This window comes from Pituophis catenifer, unplaced genomic scaffold, assembly GCF_029215685.1.
Source record: "Pituophis catenifer annectens isolate HBS135680 unplaced genomic scaffold, rPitCat1.0.hap2 SCAF_6, whole genome shotgun sequence".
NCBI classification, from domain to species: Eukaryota; Metazoa; Chordata; class Lepidosauria; order Squamata; family Colubridae; genus Pituophis; species Pituophis catenifer.
In genome coordinates this window covers 81057265-81073129 of record NW_027256886.1, presented here as the reverse complement: position 1 = coordinate 81073129, position 15865 = coordinate 81057265, and the positions used below count along the sequence as shown (strand labels likewise).

Here is a 15865-nt window from a genome sequence, read left to right as displayed (position 1 = left end):
CACTTTCCCCAGAAGGTTTCCACAATTTTGGCCACTACTGTACCTGTGCTCACACTGAAGGCCCCACTACTTTTGGTGATAGAGTGTAGGTTGCAAGATGCTCTAAGTTTGGGAGCTGACAAAATTACACGGATATACATGTTAAATCAATCAATCAATCATTAAAATGGTTCATAGTACCAACCGGGGTCACAGGGAATAGGAGACATATTCCTCTTGCCAAGGGACTTCAAATGTTGTGTTAATGTGCCTCTCGTGCCATCTTCCCTGTCTCTGTATCCAGCTCTGTTATTTCAATTAACTGTCTAAAGTTGGAAATCTAATGTAGTGCTGTTTGTAAGATTTGAATCTGTTCATAGTACCGGTGCTAAAATTTTCCCTTCTCATGTACTTTAACAATTAAACAGCCTTCACTGAGGCCAGGACCTGAACTCACAGAATCGGAAAAGAACTATGTGGTAAGGTCACCCCAGAGTCCTGTCTGCTAGCCGCATTTGCACATAGTTGTCCTCTGAGCCCTCTGCAATGGCCAGCACTACTGAGCTGAGCAAGGTTTTGAGTGTGTGTTTGTCAGCTGTGCACGAGGGTTTCCACGTGTCCAGGTCTTTAGACTGTTTTTTACAACATAAAGGACAAAACACAAATGACAGTACAAATTAAAAAAAAAAAGGAGAAATCCAACTAGTTGTACTTAAAAGCCCCGCATTTGTAGAAGCCACAGTTGGGGTTTGAGTTTCTATTATTTGGTGGCTCAGTGAATGCAGAGTCTCTCAAAGTTGGCTACGAATAAAGAAAAAAAAAAAAACGCAGTCTGAGATATATTGCGTTGTTAGAAAACTTAAATGGCATGCCAGAGGCAAAAATTTCATACCCAGATTTGAATTTTTAAATGTGAGATGCTTCCTGACTAATTGCAATCTCTTTTGCTGCTGTGTTATAAAATTTTAAAACTAAATACTCAATTCTTCTGTATCTTGCCTGTTTTTCTATGCTTACAACCTGGATTTCTTCTACACATTCCTACTTGGATTATATTTCTGGATCTACCACTCTGTTGTCTGGCTGGACATGCGAAATGCTTCCTCTGGACTGTCCCATGTCGTCCTGACTCTCCCACATTTCCTGTTTTCGTCATTCTGTTCCCACCCGGGTTGGCTATTATGTCCTGTCACTGTTATCCAGGAAGTTGTTTGCAATGAGATCTTAAACATTGCTGAAAAATCTGTTCATTACTGCAGCACTCTTTCTCAGCCTGTCTTTTGTCATAAGGGGCCGTTTAGTGACAATAAATCATCTTTCATCATTTCTCAGCAACCACAAGTCCTGCCATTAGAAACTGGCCTGGACCGGAATCATGCCACACGAGAACTGTAAGTTTGCCTGGACTGTAGATTTGGTGGATTATTTTCATTTTTTTAAAGAATAAAATTCCTGGTCAAGGAATTTGGGGTTATGTTAATTTTAGATTGCAGTTTGAGTAATATAGTTAGTTGTCCCAGTTCTAGACAGAGGTGGGGATTCAACCGGTTCATACCTGTTCAGGCGAACCTAGTAGTTGTGACCTGCGGGTGGGCCTGCCCCGGCTCTATGCCGTCCTGTTTAGCTGTGTTTTTTAAGCCGTGTGCATGTGTGCAAGCGTTAGCGAAGCGCATGTGCAGAAGGGTGCACACATGTGCGGAAGGCAAAGCGAGCGCATGTGACTCACATTTTCAGTGCTGGGGCGAACCGGTGGTTAAATTACTGTTTTCCCGAAAATAAGACCCTGTCTTATATTTTTTTGAACCCTGAAATAAGTGGTTGGCCTTATTTTCGGGGCGTTCTTATTATTTTGGGGTGCGTGGAGCAAGATGGGGCTCCCCTTGCTGTCTTACCTGATTTCCAGCTCTGTGTTTAAATATTTGCGGGGAGGGCTTATTTTCAGGAGGAGGCTTATTTTAGCACATGTGCTCAAAAGCCTGATTGGGCTTATTATCAGGGGATGTCTTATTTTTGGGGAAACAGGGTGTGTGAAGCCCACCTCTGGTTTTAGGAAAGTTTTAAAGGAAATTTTATCCCAGAAAAATGTCCTGCAATTAGTGATGTAGCCACTCATAGCTGCTGGCGATGAGTTTGAAGGATCCCCCCTTCCTTGTTGAGAATCTTAGATAACTTGGAAAAACCACCATCTTGCTTTGAGGTCACACTGGCAGGCCACAGGATGAGTTTTCCATAGTCTCTGTATATACATGTAAAAATTAAAGGCCATTTAGAATAGGTTTTAGTATGTTTTGTGCCTTATTACCTCTTTTGCTCTGTACCCGAAGAAGCATAGCTGGAAAGGCTCATGGTTGCCATTTTTCTCTCCCCTCTCCTCTGTCATGAACCTTCAGGCTTACCTATCGAGCACTTTACAGCTACATCCCACAGAATGATGATGAGCTGGAGTTAAGAGATGGAGATATCATAGATGTTATGGAAAAGTGTGATGATGGCTGGTTTGTTGGTAAGAAAATTACCAGCATTTGGCTGTGCAATCCAATCAACATGCATGACATTTCATTCGGATATTAAAAAAATCACATCGCTGTCTTGGGGAACTACATCATTGTAACAGAGGGTAAAAAGAGGATTCGCTGTGAGAGATTGGAAGGTGGAAGTATGACCCTACTTCAGAATGGATCTGATTAAGTCATTAGTGAAATTATTTAAAACATTGGCAGGGAAATTTTCTTCAATCTTAACTATTTGACCTATAGGGCTGTCCACCAAGGGGAGGTTAAGAAAGTCAAGATGAATCCCAACCACATGATCAAAGTACTTGGCAACCTTGATACAGTAGTGGCTAAAATTGTGGAAACCTTTTGGGAAAAGTGTATTTTTGAGGTTTGATGGCTAATAACACCACTTTTTTTGGGGGGGGGGGGGGAGTTTCAAGATAATCCTATTCCACTGCTGGAATGGCCTGGGAATAGCCCAGACCTTCACCCAATTGGAAATCTATGGAGCCCACTAAAGAAACTTGTTAGTCAGAAGCGACCCATCAATAAAACCCAATTAATAGAAGCCATCATTCAATCTTGGTTTCACATGATAACAGCTGCAGAACTCAAAGACTTGGTTCACTCCATGGGAAGACGTTGTAAGGCCGTAATTCATGCTAAAGGTTACCCAACTAAGTATTAACGGGCATGGTGATAATTTTTGTATATCTCATTTTTTTTCTATGTGTTTCACTTTTCTTCTTTATACTGTCATTGCTATTCTAATAGCAAATCCTTCATAAAAGTTATTGTATTACATTCGTGATTAAATTATCTTCCATTGATATATAATTTTATGGTACTACTCCAAAAAAAAAAAAAAAGTGGTGTTATTAGCTAGTTTTAGAAAATACACTTTTCCCCAAAAGGTTTCCACAATTTTGGCAACTCCTGTAATATTATTCACTTCCCCTTGAGATAAGTAAGCACATAGGTAGCCCTCAACTGACTACCATAAAGGAGCCTATCCAGAACGGGTGGAAGTCTTGACAGCTGTTAAGCAAAGAGCCCATGCAACTGCCTCTTGCCTCACGGCCCACTCATCCCTGCTCTTCCTGATGTGGTTAGTCAATGAACATGGGGCTGGTTAAGTGAGCCCTCAGGTCTAGGGCAAGGACCCTTCCAGCCCTCAGCGTCTTCACAGGCATGGACTGCTTCCCATCCCACCGGCCCCATATCTTCCTCCTCCTCACCCCATGTCACCATTGCACACTTGTTGAAGTTCTTCAGAACTCAGGAAAGGAGGGCAGATTGATCCATTCCTAGGCCATGTGGTACCACCCTAGAAGCGGGCATTTTCTGGGTGGCTGCATTGTAAATGGAAGTCACTTCTGGGATTGTGCTCCACTGTCCAGGAATGGAGCAACCTGCCGTCCTGCCCTAATGTGGACTCTGGAGAGCTTCAAAAGGTGAAGAGGAGGGAACTGGTGTGGTGGAAACAGGTCCAAAGGCTGTAACCAAAGTTACAAAGTTTGGTCACTAAACTGTCCAAAGTTACAGTTACAAAGTTACAAAGTTTGGTCACTAAGGGATTAGTTTCAAGTTGAGGACTTGTATAACATAGCAATTACGTATTTTTAATTTTATATGTTTTATTATTTTATTCGGACCCAAAGCAAACTCATGAAATCACTAGATGTCGATTCAGTTAACCAAGATCATTGATGACAAGCAAGCTAAGGCCTTACCAGTTTAAAATACTGTATTTTTTGGAGTATAAAACACACTTTTCCCCCCTAAAAGAGGGTGAAAATTTGGGTGCATCTTATACACCGAATGTAGGCAAAAACATGAGGCAAGGTGGAGGCGGTGGTCTGTGGCAATCCCTGCAGTCTGGAACATCTGATTGGGGATATTCCAGGAGACTGATCCACCCACCAGTCAGCTGCTTCTGCTGAATCAGGCTGCAATAATGTGCTGAAGCTCACCTGGCTGTTTGCTATTTGCTGCAAGGACTGTCAGAGTTTGCAGCAGCAATCACATCCAGAAAGCACACACAAGTAACTGATTCAGCAGGATTCAATAACTTCTCTTTATATATAATATAACACCATGAAGTAAATAAGCAATACCAAAAGCAGGTTTCCCAACATGGTAGTAAATACAAGTAAAACACAAGCAGAGGAGAGGAGTTTCAGTTTCAGTTTCAGAGATCAGCACAGCATGCAGCTTTAGTGAGCTAAGCCATGCTCAGGCTCCTTGCTGTCTCCTTCCTTGTTGCTCACACAGCAAATACTGTTTCAGTTTCCAAACAGCCCTCAACTCTCTCACACACTAACAGGACGCTAGCCAGATGAATACCAATGGATGCTGGTAGGCAGAGGCAGAATTTTTTTTTTCTTATTTTCCTCCCCAAAAACTAAGGTGTGTCTTATACTCCGAAAAATACAATAACTTCCCCACGGATCCCACTGTGATCTGTCTTATCTGGATTTTTTTTCTACCTTTTTTTTCCACAAATAGGCACATCAAGGAGAACCCAACAGTTTGGGACTTTCCCAGGAAACTACGTGAAACTGCTATCCCTTTAGAAGCCATGGGCAACCTCTTCGTCTCGTCTGGAGGAGGACCTGTGACCTTTCTAAAACAATCCTTGGGAAAGAGAAGTTTTGAATGGAGTAGTCGCGACAGTAGGAGTGCACATGGAACGTGGTGAAAATGCTGGGGAGTTGTGCTGCAAAGGTCCTGCCTCCTTTTTTTGAACGCGCACGGAGGAGAGGAGACAGGATGATACGCCGTGGTACTCTGCTGTGTTCGTTTCTGTTTTTTATTCAGCTACGGGGAAATAACAGAAGGAAACAAGGCAGAGTTTCTGCTGGACCGAGGAAGAAAAGGAGGGAGATTGGCAGGAGCAGGGAGTGTAGACTGCTTAAACATCCTGCAGCTTTTGTTTGCTCTTTATAGGAAAGGCCAAGTTGTCAGCATTCATGGAGCTCCTCCTCTCCCAAGGACATTAAAAAAAACCCAGAAGGAATTGTAGTCCAGCAGCATCTGGAAGGCCAGGCCTGCCCACGCTTGTTCTAACGCTTGACGGATTCCAAACTGGACAGCTAGAACAAAGGAAGATGGAACAGATGTTGGCCGCCATAGTCTATTCGGATTTATTCTGCAAAATATTCCTGAACGTGCCTTTCTAGAACTGATAATATATGTAATTTCTGGCTGCATCTATTTTTTTTTTTAAATAAACTAGAAATCGGTCAAACTTAAACTGTGCACACTTGATTGGGGAATAAACCCCATTGAATTGATTTGACAGTTTCCCGTTATTGGACTTTTATTTCTATTTTTTTATAGTCATTTTGATGGTGAATTGCATAATGATACACTAAAATAAACCTTGTTTCTGCTGTGTTTTTTTTTTAAATTTTATTATTATAGTTTATCCTTAATAGCAGGAGATTTTACATTCAGCATACTTTCTTTCTCTCATACATTAGTCTCTAGAACAGACGGGTTTAGTTTTCTTCATCCCGAGATCAGCCAAAAACATCAACTGAAGTGCTTTAATAATATGATTGTAGATATGTATATTCCCTTTGTAAAAAACGTACAAATCCTATATTGCAAATTGAAATATAAAGCAGAGTCTTTTAAAAAAAACAGTTTGAGGAGGACGCTTCCATTTTATTTATTATCACACTAAATAAATTAGTACTTGGGCTACAAAACGCTGTTTTTCAACAGAATTAGCATCATTGCTTCAATTGCACTAAAATGGTTTAGTGCGTTAAGCAGTTTTGTGCTGAGGCTTCTAGAATGCCATCCATTTCTACGCTTGAAGCAGATGTGGGCAGCCTTAACAGCTGAGGTCACTTGGGGAGTTTTGAGACCACTCAGACGGGCTGCCTGCCATGGGAAGGTTGTCAGTTCCAAAATACATGTAAGTGGCACGGCTAATCACAAAACAACCCCTTTACTACAAGGCGAACAAGCGCTTCAGGCTTGCCTAGTGGGTTGCAAAGATATTGCTACAGCTCAAGTTTCCTATTTATTTTATTTAGTAATATATTAAAAAAAGAGGTGTAGTCTACCCTGTTTTAAGGGATATTTGAATATTTTTATTTTAGGATTGGCAGTAAAGTTAGAGAATTGAACAATTTTATTTTGCAAATATCTCAATATTGGTAGCATGTAACTAATCACAATAGCATTTTTAATTACTATATATTTATATTGCCGCTGACATAGTTCTAAACAAAAGAAGCTACTGTCCGTTTTATTTTACAGAGGATTATTTACAGTTAACAAATGGAAATGTTTAAAGCATGTTTCTTTGTGTAAAATATTAAATAAATATTAACCCAACACGAAATGGTAAAGTCTGCCCTGTTTTCCTTAGATGGTATTTGAGAGATTGTCCCAGTCGGATGAATGTTTCTGAATGTGATTGGGAGCAGAGTTCAAGTCTTGTCTAAAGCTTACTATGCTGAAGTGGCGAGCAGATTTGTGGGAAGAGAAAATTAAGAATAGCCACGTTTCCTCCCATCAACAATGCCTGCCTTGGAGATTTCCTACATCATTGTCCCAGGAATGCAGGTCAGGAAGAGTCCTCAGGCGGCTGCAAGAGGTGCTGCACAGTTGGGGAGAATGTGCAAGATTGGGGGGTGCACAAAAGGTGGCATGTGGATCGGGGTGTGTGTGCAAAGGGGTGCACAAGAGGTGTTGCACAAGTTGGTGTCTAAGGGATGTGGTGCAGGTCAGGAAGGGTGTGCACAAGAGCTGCCACAGGTGAAGGGCAGATGAGTGTGTGTGTAAGAGCTGGTGTAAGTCAAGGCAAGTGCGTAGAGGTGCAGTGTGGGTCAGTGAGGGTGGGCAGGGGTCTTTCATAGTCAAGAAGGGTCCCTGGAGTGTGTGGAACATGTTGCAGTTTGGGAATGGGGCACAGGAGCACAAAAGGTGCTATGGGGGTCAGGGAGAGCATGCAGGAGTGTGGCGTTGGCTGGGAAGGGTGCAAAGGTGTGCAAAAAGGTATGACGTAAGGGAGAATATGTAAAGGTGCAACATGAGTTGGGATGCATGTGGGGTCAGAAGGGGTGACTGGTGCATGGTGTGTGCACAAGAGGCTACACAGGTTGGGGAGGGCATGTAGATACGGCGTAGGTCAGGGAAGGTGGTAGCGGTGTATGGATCAGGACAGGTGCATGGTGGAGAGCAAGGAGTGCATGTGGAGAGTGCATGGGAGTATGGTGAAAGGCTGGAGTGGTGCTGGGTGTGTGAAGGGAGCCACGCAGATTGGGAATGGTATCGGACAGGTGCTGTGGGAGTTGGGGAGGGCACTCGGGAGTGCAGTACAAGGCAGGAAAGGTGCACAGGATGTGCAAGAAGTGCCATGGGAATCAGAGGATGCAGGGTGGATCAGGATGGATATGTGGGAGATGCCTCACAGGTCAGGAAGGGTGCACGGGTGCAGTATAGATTGGGAAGCGTGCACATGGCCAGGCAAGGTGTTAAGTCAAGGAGTGCACATGGGGGCTGTCAACTACCACCTCACACTTGCGCTTCAGAACCATTCAATATCAGCTGCCGTGAACTCAAGGGGGGCTGGATGGGAAGGGGGGCTGCTTTGAGGGCAACAAAACTTCACTGTATCGCTCCGATGGGCTTCAAGGACAACTGGCTGGGAATGCAGCTGTGCACCGAACCTACGCCCAAAGTCCCTGTTCTAAAAACATCTTGTTTGAATTTGGGCATGGGGGAAGGCAGTGATGGGGGGCAACTAAGGGAGGGAAATGTTAGACTTGGGGATTTTGGTGCGCAATTCTCAGTTCTGGCTATGAATTCACTTGACTTCTAGTAAACCATGCTTTTCTCAATAAATGGAGTTGTTACTGAGCTTCAAGCTGAGACAGATCTGACAGGCACGGCATGTGTCGTATAGGTTTTTATGAATGGCTGGCAGTTTGAGTGCAGAGGGAGGGAAATTTACCCAAGCAATTTACGACTTTCCTGTTCTGACCTAGGCTTTCTGATACAGTAAAAAGCATGCAATTAGTCCCAAAACCCCTTTTTAAAATTTTAACGGCTGTGAATTCCTTTCATTCATAGCATGTGCTGAATCACCAAGAGTTTATAAATAGTCCAACAGAAGTCTGCCACAGTCCTTCCGATAAGGCTGGTAAACACCCACCTTTATCTTCTTTGACACGCTGTCAAACCTAATTAGCAATTATCTTGGCAAGACCACATGGAAACACAGTCAAAAACTGAGCTTCAAAGTACAAACCGACACCATCCACAATGTTGCTTTCCTGCAAAGGCCCACGTGCCTTTGCTCTTCATGTCTTATGGGAGGGGCCAATCATCTCCAAGCCTTACTTCCGAGTCGTTCCTTTTGTTTTAACTGTTCTTACCTTCTGGCCGCTCTGTGCATGCACGCACTAGGAACAGGCTCCCCTTTTCTGAAGAAGTCTCTTCTGTTTTCCTTAAAAAAGAAACCCATTTCTTTTTCCATTATTTGAATGAATTATTTATCTTTTAGTATTGCTCGATTCAACATCCATCTTTTTTTTTTTCCTTTGGCCTTTCCATTTTATTTTTATTGGATTATGATCTGCCCATATGTTTGTTTCAATTTCTATCTCTTGTATATTTGCTCTTAATTTCGGAGTCAGACATATCATATCAATTCTTGACCATGATTGAGGTCTATCTGTGCAGATTATTAACACTGATTACTATTTGGACTTTTATTAACATGACTTGATTTAATAATCTAAAAATGACGAAGTATTTACATAAGATCTAAATATTTGAACTCAATCTGAAAGTGAGAGCTAGAACATATTAAAGTGTTTAGCTAGTTAGTTTAGATTTATATTCCAATAATGAACACTGTAATCATCCAAATACAAGCTCTAGTTTACATATATTTATTCAGCTGGAATGGAAGTATTACTTTATTATAATATAAATGTAACATTTATTTAAATATTTAAAATATAATATATATTATTGGTAGCAAAACAGAAGCATACAAAGAATGTTATTTATATTTTATTTCCTAGTCCAAGTGTTTGAATTTGTTTTTTAGATATCTGCCAATTGCAGCTTTTTTTAACTGATGTTAAACTAGCATTTTTTTCTATAACCAGAACTATAGTTAAAGATAATACATAATAAGAAATAATTTAATTATGTTTATTCTTCATTATTTAAATTTTCTTTGAATTGTGCTCTAACACTTTCACAGGAACTCTGGAGAGGGGAAAAAGATTGACATTAAATGAAAAACCATTACATAGTCACCATTACACAGACACACTTGCAGCCATTGTGAATGACTGCCCAGGCATGCACATCTTTCACAAATGTGCCATAGAATGTGAAAAACACACAATGACAACAGGGCTTGATAAAGTCCTTTTAATGGAAAATGTAAAACCCCTTTCAACTTTTGATGTACAAAGCATGTTTAACACTTGCACTTTTAACAAATTAAAGCAAGCCAATGTTTTAAAAAAATACATTATTGAATGTATATATGTATATATTTACATAGCATATTAAGTTTTATATTTAGCTTTAAAAGTTCACATAAATTTTACCAAAATGAGACAAATTTTAAATAAATTACACATTTTTGAAAATGTTTAATTGTACACTGAATAGCTTCAATAAAATACTGAAGTGTCTGTAGCATATATTTCATATATTTTTATGATACAAAGTTTACAGTTATTTGGCAGTAATTTTCAGATCATGACATGACTGCTGTGCGGATTCAGCAATATCTCAATTGCAGGCAATAGCTGGTGTTTGTATCCTACTCTCACAGTTAACTGTCTCAATGCAGTGAAAAATATCCAAGTTATTTTAAACAAACTGTACAAATCACATTTACATTTGATCAACAATAGAGCATAGAATTCTGTAGTTTTTTTTCCAAAAATAAATACATCTTAAACTTTTGACAAGTTTGAAAAATTCATTTACATTATAATACATAACAGCTCAGTGCTGTTTAGAGTTTCCCATTTCAAAAAAGCTCAAGTTAAATTCAAAAGCACTGAAAGAAGAGCCTATTTTGTTGCAGTGTCAGTAGCAAGTAAATATAAGAAACATATTTTCTTGGCACTGATAGTTCGTGCAGCTTATATTAGTGAAGACACTCTTTATCGTAAAGAAAAATACGATCGGTTATTTTCTTCTGAGCCCAAGGAGGGAACCCATACATTTTAATTTTCTTCAATATCTTCAATTTCATGTTCATGAGATTTCAAAGCTCTTACCATTTCCTTAACTGCGTGACATAATATATTTTTTATCTGTAAGAAAATCAAGGAAGAAATGAATGTTTGAAAAAAGACAGTGAAGGGAAGAGATGGGCTGGTTCATATAAATTCCTCAACTGCTTCTGTGCTTAACTCTGCTCTTCTCAAGGACAGAATAATATGTACAGCCATGACTTCGGCTCTCTCTGTATGGACTATTAGAGGCCAGGAAGGAGACAGTCCTAGAAACACAAGGGGAAGGATATGTATTCTCTAGATCAAGGGTGTCAAACTCAAGGTCCGGCCGCTGGATACGACCCATGGGGTACTTAGGTCTGGCCCGTGGGGTCGCCCTGGAAACAGCGAAGACCCGGCCTGTGGTGCTTTTGCCAGTGAAAAACGGGCTCCTGAGCTCAGTTTTTGGCTGCCATGGCCTCCTGCAACCCTCTGCCAGTGAAAATGCATGTGGTGCTCCTGAGCTCCGTTTTCACTGGCAGAGGGTTGCAAGAGGCTGTGGCAGCCGAAAATGGAGCTCGGGAGCCTGTTTTCACTGGCAGAACACTTGGGCCACCCCAGGTGCCCCTGACAGGAGTGACGTCGAGCTGGCCATGCTGCCTCCCCCCCCCAGGTCAAACACAACCCTGATGTGGCCCTCAATGAAATTGAGTTTGACTCCCCTGTTCTAGATTAATTTAAATACAGGTAGTCCTTGACATATAACCTTTCATTTAGTGTCTGTTTGATGCTATAATGGCACTGAAAAAAGTGACTTATGACCTGTTCTTGTACTTAACGACCATCGCAGCACAGTTACACGATCATAGTTCAGACGCTTGGCAACTGACGTGTATTTCCCAAAGTTATAGCATCCTGTCATTTGCAACCTTCCCAGCCAGCTTCTGACAAGCAAAGTCAATGGGGAAGCCAGATTTACTTACTACGTGAGTGATTCACTTAAACTGACCTGACCTAAGTTTTTTCCCCTTTTTAAATGGAAATTTTAAATTTGGTTTTAAATTATTGGGGTTTTAAAATTCAGCCAAATTATTTAATCTGTTTTATTCTATTTTAAATTTTGTATTTATATATTTTATTCTATGGCTGTTCACCGCCCTGAGTCCTTCGGGAGTAAGGCGGTATACAAATTTAATGAAATGAAATGAAATGAAACAACCATGGCAAAAAAAGGTTGTAATATCAGTGTGACTGCACTTAAGTCATTCATGTTCCATTAGCAATGGAAATTCTGGTGCCAATTTTAAGTCAGGACTACCTGTACAAGTAATATAGAGGTATGCCTGGTGTCATCTCAGATTCAGAGAGAGTATTAGAGAAGGGCAACATTTCACCAGAAACTGAATTATGACAAGCATTAATATGTTACCTGCATCTTATCATCATAGTTGATTTCTTCTTTTGAGAGCCTAAGTTCTTGTGTTAAATGAAAAGATTGTGTAAGATGTTCTGGGGATACAAAGTCTTCTGTTACTTGAATACAGCTATGAAAATTTTGCACCTGAGCAAAAAATGAAAGAAGAAAAAAAAATTCAATTATTATTGGAAAGTTTATATAAGTTGATTGAAAAGGAAATGTAACAGAACTTTCTAGCACAAAATTTACACTTAGATATTATGCCTTTATAAAACTGTTACATGCTGTAATTTATTTCCATTTTTATTTAAGCAAATAGCCTAACAAAGGTATTTCTTTGATCAACAAATTGTAATAAAATTTAACTGACAAACCCAAACAAAGCATCTTGCAATATAATAAAAAATAAGATTTTATTTAGCAGTATAATGATTGAATGAAAGCCATATAGGAAATACATAGCAGTAAAGACACCAGCTTTAAAAATAGCACAATTCAGACTGGCAGTGACGAATTGGAATTTCTATCTTTAAAGATGTATTTTAAAAAAAGAAATTCAAACTTTATTTTGTAATATAAAAAAGAAAAGTGATCAGAGCCAGGCCAGATGGCTGCACAGTGTCAGAGAACTTCCAGCATATGCCGAGGTGGCGCAGTGGTTAGAGTGCAGTACTGCAGGCTACTTCAGCTGACTGCTAGCTGCAGTTCGGCAGTTCAAATTTCACCGGCTCAAGGTTGACTCAGCCTTCCATCCTTCCGAAGTGGGTAAAATGAGGATCCAGATTGTTGGGGGCAAGTTGCTGACTCTGTAAACCGCTTAGAGAGGGCTGTAAAAGCATTATGAAGCGGTATATGAGCCTAGTGCTATTGCTATTTCTATGCCCCTTCTTAATTTGTGATTTATGGGTCTGAAGATTAAAAAGAGTAGTTTATGGAAAAGAAGGAAATTATGATGTAATCTTAGAGAGGGGATAAAATATAAATGCATTTATAACTGTTTTCCTTTCAAATTAGAAGCTTGTCAGAATCACAACTTAATTTATCCTTAGCTCAGTGTTAAATCAAAGAAGGCAAACAAGAAAATACTTTGCATTTTTTTAAAAAAAAATTAAACTTAAATCCCAATCTTTAATGCCTAATGCATTAAAATTAGTAATAATTAATAATTTGGAATAATAATATTCCAAACAATCAAACCAAAACCTTATTGACCTTTGGCCAAGTCAGTGAAATCCTAGAACAGGATTTAGCAACATCAATATCAAAAGCACTTAAGAGTCTATGGAGATTCTCAGTCATCCAGGTCACCTTTGGGACAACCATGACCTGGATGACTGAGAATCTCCATAGACTTTTGGCCATGCACTTTGGGATGAAGACCCTTTGAATGGTGTGGGGGTATGAATGGATTTCCCAAAAATTGCAGACTACAGGAACCATTTGTACTACTCAGATGACCCAGAGGACACAGCTAAACCTCCAAGTGCTTCAACAACCCTCTTAAAAGGATGCAGATGACCATCTGTCTGCAAGGAATATAAAGTCTTCCATTCCCCACCATCCAGTCAGAGCTGAAGAAGCTTCTTGGATGAGAAGCGAAACGTCTTCAAAAGAAAAACCAAGAAAGTCCAGTTGCCTCCTGAAAAAGCACCTTTGGGACAATAGCACTTAGACTTATATACCACTTTACAGCCCTCCCTGAGCGGTTTACAGAGTCAGCCTATTGCCCCCAACAATCTGGCTCTTCATTTTACAGACCTCAGAAGGATGGAAGGCTGAGTCAACCTTGAACCGGTGAGACTTGAATTGCCAAACTGCCGTCAGCTGGCAGTCAGCAAGTAGCCTGCAGTATTGCATTCTAACCACTGCGCCACCACAGAAAATAAACATTTCTGTTTATTTTCTCTTCATTTCAATTTTTTTTTAGATTAAAATAACATGTTACATATAGCTTTACCTGGTGCAGAGCTCCTGCTGGTAAAACCACAGCATCACCAAGAAACTGGATGAGAGTACAGGTTTTTACTCCATATTCTTTAAACAGTCTTTGGCGGAGCTTTTTGTTTACATACCAACTCTGATCACGTATTGGATCATGCTCTGGTAATACATCTAAACCTTGTTCCTTTGCAACCTGCAATACATTTGAAAAAAAAAATGATTTGTGATGATTAAGGAAGGAGTATAAATAAATACACATCAGTGACAATTCTGATTTCAAGATAAATTTACCTTCTTTTGTGCGGCTGCATTAATGTTTGTGCTATCAATTTGAAAGGATTATTCTTTCTTTCTGTATATGCATGTTGTTGCACAAGACGTGTGAAGGCGTGTGTCTTCTGACTTAGTTCTCCTCAAACCCCATCTCTAGTGCTTATAGTATAGTATAGTATAGTATAGTATAGTATAGTATAGTATAGTATAGTATAGCATAGTATAAGCATAGCATAGCATAGCATAGCATAGCGTTTATTGCAGGGGTGAAATCCAGCAGGTTCTGACAGGTTCTGGAAAACTGGTAGTGGAAATTTTGAGTAGTTTGGAGAACCGGCAAATACCACCTCTGGCTGGCCTCAGAAGGGGGTGAGAATAATCCCTATCCAATAATTGGGAAAAAAAGACTAGTCATATGTTTCCATATATGCGTGGAGTGATTGTGATCGTGTTTAAGAGTCTGACAGCCCATGGGTAGAAGCCGTTTTTAAATCTGTTTGTCTGGCTGACTATGCTTTGATGTCTTCTGCCCAATAGTAGAAGTGAGAAGAGACTGGCCAGGGTGTGAATCATCCCTAAGTATCTTCCTTACTCTGCTGAAACAGCGAGACCTGGAGATGTCATCTAGTGGTGTTAGAGGGCAACCAATGGTTTCTTGTGCCAAATTGATCACTCCCTGTAGTGCCTTCCTGTCTGCAGCTGTTAGACCAGCATACCATACTGTTATACGATATTTAAGGACACTTTCTATCGTAGACTGATAGAAAGAAGTCATCAGCCATTGTTCCACCTGATTTTTCTGCAGGACTCTAAGGAAATGAAGTCTCTGTTGAGCCTTACTAACCACCAGGGACGTGTTGTTTTTCCAGGTGAGATCTTGACTAATGAGCACTCCCAAGAATTTAAAAGAGGAAACCCTCTCCACATGCCCCCCCCCCCATACACAGTGGAGCAGGTTCCTCTCTGTGCTTCTGGAAATCTAGCACTATCTCCTTTGTCTTGCTAGTATTTAGATCTAAGTTGTTTTTTGAACACCATATGGATACCTTCTGGACTTCTTCCCTGTATGCGGATTAGTCCCCAGCACTGTTGTGTCGTCTGCAAACTTTATTATGGTGTTAGATGGATTCGAGGATAAGCAGTCCAATGTATACAGCGCGTACAGGAAGGGGCTGAGCACACAGCCCTGAGGGGAGCTTGTGCTTAACTTCAGGGTGGAAGATGTCAGAGACCCAACCCTTACTGTTTGTGGACAATCCGTCAGGAAGTCTTTGATCCAGTCACAAATGAGGGGAGGGAAATTCATAGTGTATGCGTAAATTAGTTAATTGAGAGAAGAATTAATGTCCTAGTACACTGACTCAAGCACTGAGTCAGATGGCACTCCTGACACATTGATTTCAGAAGTCATGAAAGTACTTGTGTTGCAACTTCTTCTCCCCTGTAAAAATGGGATTGGATTGCATAGGCAAAAGCCTGCTTCCCTACTTTGTATGTGTAAACTTCACTATTAATTAAATCAGTGGCCCCCAACCTTTTGGACACTA

The 15865-nt window shown here is 40.4% G+C and overlaps 2 protein-coding genes across 29 annotated transcripts in view; one reads left to right on the top strand and one right to left on the bottom strand.

The window, feature by feature from the left end:
• SORBS1 (sorbin and SH3 domain containing 1) overlaps window positions 1-6822 on the top strand; it is an 88713-nt gene extending 81891 nt beyond the window's left edge. For 24 of the 27 annotated variants that reach the window (XM_070946161.1, XM_070946154.1, XM_070946160.1 and 21 more), the window contains 4 exons: window positions 408-458; window positions 1183-1370; window positions 2370-2482; window positions 4983-6822. In XM_070946161.1, coding sequence (XP_070802262.1) covers window positions 408-458; window positions 1183-1370; window positions 2370-2482; window positions 4983-5050 — 420 coding nt within the window. In that variant the 3' untranslated portion in view covers window positions 5051-6822. The remainder of the gene's footprint in view (window positions 1-407; window positions 459-1182; window positions 1371-2369; window positions 2483-4982) is intronic. The other 3 variants (XM_070946146.1, XM_070946152.1, XM_070946141.1) reach the window with 3 other exon arrangements.
• A 3048-nt stretch (window positions 6823-9870) lies between these two features.
• The window catches only part of JMJD1C (jumonji domain containing 1C), a 111328-nt gene continuing 105333 nt past the window's right edge, over window positions 9871-15865 (bottom strand). For both annotated transcript variants that reach the window (XM_070946033.1, XM_070946034.1), the window contains 3 exons: window positions 14062-14238; window positions 12117-12248; window positions 9871-10786 (listed from right to left, as the gene is read on the bottom strand). In XM_070946033.1, coding sequence (XP_070802134.1) covers window positions 10697-10786; window positions 12117-12248; window positions 14062-14238 — 399 coding nt within the window. In that variant the 3' untranslated portion in view covers window positions 9871-10696. The remainder of the gene's footprint in view (window positions 10787-12116; window positions 12249-14061; window positions 14239-15865) is intronic.